Genomic DNA, 7,791 nt, shown 5'->3' with positions numbered 1-7,791 from the left:
TAAACGTCTACCATCACCATCATCTGTAATCCAAATCAAAAGTTTAAAAATAAAATTAAAAAATAATAATATTTTTATTTATTTATCAAAGTATTATTTTTTCCCTTTGCAAGATTTGAAATCTTACTTAAGTAGTCATGCTGGCCTCACTTTTTGAAGAATTCGCCAAATGATTTGCGAGGAAGCTTCATAATGTTCAGTCAAAGCGACCATACAATTCAAACATCTACACAGTTCGCATTCACGTGAGCGTCGGTTCACTGTTTTTGCTTGGGCAACACTGAGTTGAATCAATCGAGTCATTTTTTTAATGATTCAAATCATTTAAATCGGTTTATATTTATTTTAATGCTCTTAATTATTATATTATATTAATTATTATTAATATTAAATTGAATTAGTTGATGTTTCAATGTTCATTGACAAAATCCAGTTGACTTGGTCAATTTTTCATTAACTCAGCTGTTATTTACAGAATGTCGGGCAAATCAAATCGCCCGAGTCATTTCTTTATGGGGGGACTCAATGACTCGACTAACCTATCGCCACGTGTAATAGAAAAGTCAAAGTTATTTGATTTAATAACTCAACCATGGTTAGTTGACGGCTATCCTTTAGGGTGATTTACAAATAACCCGCTTTGTTTTCAAATTGATGACACACCCCTTGACCTCGGTTTCTCTTTTAAATTAATATACAATGACTTAAGTACCCTTAATTCTCAAACCGATATTAAAAACTCCTAAGATTTTTCTTTTCAAAACAGTCATCTTCGAAAATGAAAAAAAATATATTATATTATTTTAGCTTTGAAAGTTGAAGTAGATAGATTCCTATGGTTCAAGAGTAGGGTAAGAGAGTATTTAGGTCATTTCAAATTAGTCTAAAATAAAAGATCAAGGTCAAGGGGCATGTTATAAATTTGAAAATACAGAGGGTAACTAAAATATTCACTCCCCGTAATTTTACTTGGTACTTCATCTCTCTTATTACTCGTCGAGAGAGAAAGAAAGACGACTGGGGAGACGCGGAGGGCGAAGTGTTTTTGTGTGTTGTTGGTGATCGTCCTCTCGATTCAAGAAGATATTTTTGGGGATTTTCTCTTCCGATATTTCCTCTCTCGAATCTAGATCGATTGATAGGTTAATTTTGAAATAGTAACTATATTCTAGGTTTCGAATTCCTTTCTGATAATTTTTTTTTTTTTTGACCAAATCAATTGGTGAGATGTTGAGATCGAACGCAGAGATGAACGGTGGTGTTGATGGAGGTTTAGGGAATCCAAAATCATGGCCACCAGGGTTTCGATTCCATCCAACTGATGAAGAACTCGTCCTTTATTATCTCAAGAGGAAAATCTGTCATCGACGCCTCAAACTCAATGTAATAGGAGAGGTCGACGTTTACAAGTGGCATCCTGAAGAGTTGCCCGGTACTCTCTTTAATTGATTCCTCAATAATTCCCAATTTAACCTTTTGATTCGAATTCTTGAATTTGCAAATGAGATATGAATATTCAATTTTATTTTTTTATTTTTTGTTTTTTTTATTATTATCATTTAGATCGGATTACAAAGATGTGGGTTTTATGTTTTGGTAATTTTGGAATCCTGAATCGTCTATATTTAGGAGGATTTGTATACAATTTTGTCTTGGATAGCTCAATCTATCAAAACACTTGCTCTTTAAATGGTTTTTTTTTTTTTTTGGGTGCTAAATCTTGTTCAGCTTCAATTTCACCGATTTTCACTTAATTAAGAAGAAGTTCAATTGTTGATTTTCAGCTCCGTTGACCTTTGAGATTACACTCCAACGAATGATTCAGTAGAAATATTGGTAGAATGTAAAAAAATTTCTCAATTGGAATTCTATACCGGAATTTTTCTGTTGCCCTCGTGTAGTTTATTCAAAACCCTAGTTATATGGCATGTGGTCATGTCAATATTGCCTTTGGAATCATCCACATGTTTCTGTTTCGAAGCTACATGTAGGTTTAGTTCTACATGGTGCCCATTTGCTGGTGTGATGTTTATGATCTGTCCACTCGGCTTAATCGTCACTTATTTTCACTTGATGAAGAAGTTAAGTTGTTTTTTCAGCCTCGTTGGCCTTGCAATTGCACTCCAACCCAGACAATCAAGTGCGACAGATTTTTCTCGTTGGCCTTGCAATCGTCACTTATTTTCACTTGATGAATGTTGAGGTTTTTCTCAATTGGAATTCCATACCCTAGTTGTTGGCTATTGCCTTGTATGGTTTTTCCAGACCCTTGGTCTTATTGAATTCAAAAATGTGCATATGTGTTTGTCTGAAGCTTCTTGTAGAGTTAGTTCTACATGGTGTCTACTTATCGGTGCATTGTTATGGTTTGTCCACTTATGATCATGAATTGCTAGGGTAATTCCATTAGCATTCTCAGCTGCATGATGCTAAACCCAGTGATGGGGTTTTGTTTTGAGGACTTTTAAATCAATGAGTTGTGGTGTTTTTGAGAGTTATGGCATCTCTCTCGGACTCAGGTTGATTTTTTTATGCTTCTCTCACTTATTAATTTAATATTGTCAATATTAGCAATGTTAATAGTAGTAAGAGTAGGTGTTGCAGTGGTGGTATTTTAAAGTTCTCTTAAATGTTTGTTTGAATGAATTTTCAAGGGCAATCTTTGTTGAAGAGTGGGGATAGGCAGTGGTACTTCTTTACCCCAAAGGACAGGAAGTACCCGAATGGAGCGAGATCCAACAGAGCAACAAGACATGGTTACTGGAAGACAACCGGAAAGGATCGCAATATTACTAGGAATTCTCGGACAGTAGGCTTGAAGAAGACTTTAGTTTTCTACCAAGGCCGTGCTCCCTCGGGGGAACGCACTGATTGGGTAATGCATGAATATACCTTGTGTGAAGAGGAGCTCAAAAGATGCAAAGCCCCGCAGGTAGACTCCTCTGTCTAGTTGGTTTATAAACACTTGTTTATTACATGTTTCCTTTATGATAACAAACTCTTGACTTTCTTTTGTCTTTTAGGATTCCTCATATGCCCTTTATAAGCTCTACAAAAAGAGTGGAGCCGGTCCCAAGAATGGCGAACAGTATGGGGCACATTTTATAGAGGAAGAATGGATTGAAGATGATGACCCGGATGATGTTAATGCACCCAACCCGGACAATCAAGTGCGACAGATAAATGGCCAAGCTTCTCTTTACAACGTTTCTGCATATGATCAATATCAATCCCCAATTTTTGATCCCGGGGAGATTGTTAAGCACATTGCTGATGAGCCTGTAATAAACCAACACCCCAGTGATCTGTTCGACTATTTGCTACCTCAGGTGATTTCTCCCCCTCCTCAGATTCTGTACCAATATAATCAGTGGTGGTATTTTATATATATATATAGAAATATGGGAACGGATCAAGGGACATATGAAAAAAACATATGTAAAAACAATGTAACATTAATAAATTTTCAAAATATGGGTTAGAAGTTTCAGATGGAGCTGATTTTTTGTGATTATGATCTCTATGATGGGAAGATCATCCGAAAAAAAATTCAGTCCAATCTGAAACTTCTAACCCCATTAAGAGTGATTTAGAATGTGGACCGTCTATTTTTTGCCAATAATTTGTAAATAACTTTTGATGGATTTAGAAGTTTCAGATCGAGCTGATTTTTTGCAAGGATGATCTTCTCATCATAGTGACCATCCTCACAAAAAATCAGCTCAATCCAAAACCTCTAACCCATATTTTGAAATACCATTGTTTTTACATATGTCCCATGAACCACCCGCTATATATATATATGGGGGCGGTTCATGGGCCATATGTAAAAACAATGGTTTTTCAAAATATGGGTTAGAGGTTTTGGATTGAGCTGATTTTTGTGAGGATGGTCACTATGATGAGAAGATCATCCTCACAAAAAATCAGCTCAATTGGAAACTTCTAAGTCCATCAAAAGTGATATACAAATTATTGAAAAAAATCAACGGTCCACATTCTAAATCACTTTTAATGTGGTTAGAAGTTTTAGATTGGACTGATTTTTTTTTTTTCAAATGATCTTCCCATCATAGAGATCATCCTCACAAAAAATCAGCTCAATTCGAAACTTCTAACCCATATTTTGAAAATTTATTAATGTTACATTGTTTTTTCATGTCCCTTGATATATATATATTAATTTACTAGAATTATTTTAGGAGTTAGGACATAGATTAATGACTTTTTATGGATTGATTAATGATTTAATATACAAAACTAGGTGGCATGTGCAAATGCACATATATCATAGGGCTTATTTGTAATTTATAATATTTATTAAAGGGGTTTTTGACGGTTATATTGTAAAATAATGATATTTTATAATTTTGAAAACTAAGCAATGTGATTCTAGTGTCGGGTTGTTTTTTATTTTTTGATTTTTGACTAAAATGACACTGATTATATTAAATTTAAATATAAAAGTGGGGGCATTTGTGACCACTCAAATTTTGGTGTTGAACCACTTCTAGTCCGCCCTCTCTCAGTATAATATTAAAGATTTTATTTTTATTATATATTTGTTTTTTTTAAATTAAACATATGTTATTTCCAAGCAGATTTATAGAATATTGGCAACCCATAGAACTGAACCGAACCAAACAGACCTTAGTTTGGTTCCATAATCCATTGCCATATCGGTTCGGTTCTGGTTCTTATTTGGTGGAACTGACCTATGTCGGTTCAGTTTCAATTTTGCCTCAAACCGAACCAAGTTGCACCCCTACTATTTTAGATATAGTAAATTTTTAGCCATCTTCGTCTTCTCTTTCACTTAATCCTGAATTTGATTGAAAAGGGTGAAATATTTTTTTGACCTGCTTTATATATTCTAAACTGAAATGTTACTTTTAATATAGAACAAAGGTGCCAATGATCTATCAAACATGTAACTGTAGGTTGGTTTTGAAGAAGAAGCACATAGTTATATGGTGGAGCCATCACCTAAGGAAGTCATTTCTTCTGAACTGGGTGTGGTTTTACATCCTTGCGAGCAACCATTTGATTCACAGGCTAGCTTTGATGTGACAGAATCAGCTACCTCTTTCTTCCTGTCATGTAAGGCATCTGAGATCATTCCAGCTTCCAATATTTCGGAGCAGTATCCTAATGGAAATGAAGGGGACAATTTTCTTGAAATAGATGATCTCATCGGTCCAGAGCCTAGTTTTTCAAATACGATGACTAATGTCATTCAAGAGATAGATACATTGGATGGTCCTGACCTTTACTTTGATGCAGCCATGTTTCTTCGTGGCATGGGACCCATTAATCACGAGACAACATCACAACCATATTTCAGTAGTCTTGGAGGTGAAATGGCCAGCCAGTTCAATTTCCAACCGACAAGCGATTTTGGTGACGAGGATCAGTTATGGACACATGAGCAGAACTGCAATGTATTTGCATCAATAGAATCAAATCAGGCGGTTACGGATCCACAAACTTCAGGTATATATAAATTTGATTCAATTTCCAGTATAAATGCTTAGTAGATTTTCTGATCCATCTGATCATCTGTAGGTGCAAGACATGCCGATAATTTAATGCCTCTTCTTAGTGAGGAAAAGCAGAATCAAGATGGTGGTAATGAAGGTGTTGAACAAGAATCTTGGTTTACATCTGCACTCTGGGCGTTCTTGGATTCGGTACCTACTACTCCTGCAGCAGCCTCAGAGAATTCCATGATCAATCGAGCTTTTGAGCGGATGTCAAGTTTTGGTAGGGTGCAGATGGGTTCTAGAAACACTGATGTTGTTGCTAATACAGGGGTGGGTGCTACTGTTGGTAGGAGGAGGAGGAGTCTTGGTGGAAATGGGACTTTCTTTTTCCTTTCGATTCTAGGGGTGTTATCTGCTATTTTGTGGATGTTGATGATAGGAGCAGTGGTGAAGGTCTTTAAAACTCTCTTGGGGAGGTTCATACCCTCCTCATAGCAAAATTGCATAATAAACAACAACAGCAACAGCAATGAATCCTTATCCCAAATATTTGGGGTTGGCTAAATGAATCCTGTTCCAACATTTCATTCTGTCCAAAGCTTAGTATTCTATTATTGACAAGGAGGGTTTTTTGCGTTGCTCTTTAAGGATTCTCAACTTAAAGGTTATAAATGGTCTTGGTGGAGGTAAAAAAACAAGGAAAGCAAACTAGGAATATGGGGGACTCAATGTTGGATTAATTGTGTATCTGTAGAGAGGCTGATAAGTCTCGAAAAGATGTTCGACTTTGTTACTATGCTACTTTGACTGGAAAGGAATGGGAATGGAATGGGAAGTGATTGACTTGCCTATAAATTCATGCTTCAGAGTGAAAATGGAGGGGCTCTTGGAGTTGGCGGGTTGAATTGGATGGTAGACAACTTGAATAGGGATTTTAGTGAAGAGGAGACAAGTCCATGGTCACGATCGGTGAAGGACATTTGAGTGGATGTTGTTTGCTTAGCAACAACCATTATTTTCCTGGAATCAATGTCGGATTTAGTCGAATAGTTTTCATGTGTAAAATTTACATATTTAAGACATTATTAAGTATCTCCAACCCTTAAATATTCTGCATTTTGGTGTTATTTATTTTGGTAAAATGTTCAATCTTGAATGGTGTTCATTATTCAATTTTTGGATAATCATGTTTTAGTCAATCTGTTCAAATGGATTTAGGAAGTGCTACGCTATATTACAACATAAGGAGGTTTGCTTGCGACAATATATTCCCTTTGACTTGGAACCCGTCATGAAACTTTCCTTGTTGTCCAACTACAGCCAACGGAGTTCTATATACTATGTGTTGGATTTTAACGTATCTCGAAATTGGAAAAGTCGAATAGTTTATTCCCTACCATTTGTATAAAATTAAAATAAAAAATAAAAAAAAAGAAAAAGTCACATTTACATTTCACCTCTTGAAAGGGTATTTGGTAAGTACCACATTGGTGGGGTCATGTTTTTAAAACTAGTCCATGCCCGAGACCTGATTGTCTTAGATGAGTCATCTTGTCTTGTTCAGTAACGAAGACAATGGGTTTTTCCATTTAAAAATTCTTTTATGAAAGAAAGATGCTTATCCTATGATGATGTATCTTGTAGGATTCATAATTAATATTATTTATTGGATTTTGTTGGGGAAAGATTTGAACTCAAGACATTTTTTTTTTTTAGGGTATGTTTGATTGTATGGAAAGTAATTTTCCATGGAATTTAAAATTCATAAAAAAATAATGGTGGAAAATCAAATTCCATTGTTTGATTTTACTTGAATAAAATCATAGAAAAAATATTTGAGGAAGATAAAAAAAGAAAAAGAAGAGGAGGAGGAGGAGGAGAAAGAAAAAAGAAGATGAGAGAAAGAGAAAAAGACTTGGGACGGAGAAGAAGAGGCTTGGAAAATGATAAGAGGGAGGGAGAGGACGTGGTGGTGGTGGTGGCGACGGAGGTAAGTAAGGAAGAAGAGGAGAGAACGTGGAGGTGTTGGTGACGAAGGTGAGAGAAGGAAAAGAAGAAAGCGGGGAGAGAGAGAGAGAGAGAAGGTGGTGGGAAATGGCGATGATGACGACGACGATGGCAAGGTTAGTGTGATGGTAGATATAGTGGTGGTGGTGGTGGTGAGTGGTGATGTGGTAGGGAAGAAGAAGACATAAGTGAAAAAAATATAAGGGTTTATGTTTGGAAATCTTAGAGAGGAGTAGGGAGAAATCATGGATAATATTTTCTTTCTTTGAGTAAGTAAATTACTTTTATCTCATAGACGTAA

General features: G+C 35.7%; 1 protein-coding gene across 2 annotated transcripts; it reads left to right on the top strand.

The window, feature by feature from the left end:
* Window positions 1-989: 989 nt before the first annotated feature.
* LOC147410696 (NAC domain-containing protein 17-like) lies at window positions 990-6,610 on the top strand. Of its 2 annotated transcripts, XM_086438920.1 has the most exons (6): window positions 990-1,142; window positions 1,247-1,432; window positions 2,655-2,932; window positions 3,024-3,329; window positions 4,941-5,493; window positions 5,566-6,610. In XM_086438920.1, exons 2-6 carry the CDS (start codon window positions 1,249-1,251, stop codon window positions 5,976-5,978), a joined length of 1,734 nt encoding a protein of 577 aa, XP_086295046.1. In that variant the 5' UTR covers window positions 990-1,142; window positions 1,247-1,248; the 3' UTR covers window positions 5,979-6,610. The 2 variants fall into 2 exon arrangements, with proteins under 2 accessions (XP_086295046.1, XP_086295038.1); XM_086438912.1 differs by having other exon boundaries at window positions 991-1,432.
* Window positions 6,611-7,791: the final 1,181 nt, after the last annotated feature.

Source organism: Akebia trifoliata, chromosome 1 (genome assembly GCF_017979445.1).
Source record: "Akebia trifoliata isolate Shusen 1 chromosome 1, ASM1797944v1, whole genome shotgun sequence".
In the NCBI taxonomy this organism is placed as follows: domain Eukaryota; kingdom Viridiplantae; phylum Streptophyta; class Magnoliopsida; order Ranunculales; family Lardizabalaceae; genus Akebia; species Akebia trifoliata.
Note: the sequence above shows the minus strand (reverse complement) of the source record. Positions and strands in the feature narration are given on the sequence as shown.

Excerpts from the sequence above, each read along its gene's own strand:
- LOC147410696 (XM_086438912.1), top strand. The coding sequence starts at position 1,228 with ATGTTGAGATCGAACGCAGAGATGAACGGTGGTGTTGATGGAGGTTTA. Across the intron at positions 3,330-4,940 it reads TCGACTATTTGCTACCTCAG|GTTGGTTTTGAAGAAGAAGC; the intron begins GTGATTTCTCCC and ends ATGTAACTGTAG. Across the intron at positions 5,494-5,565 it reads TACGGATCCACAAACTTCAG|GTGCAAGACATGCCGATAAT; the intron begins GTATATATAAAT and ends GATCATCTGTAG.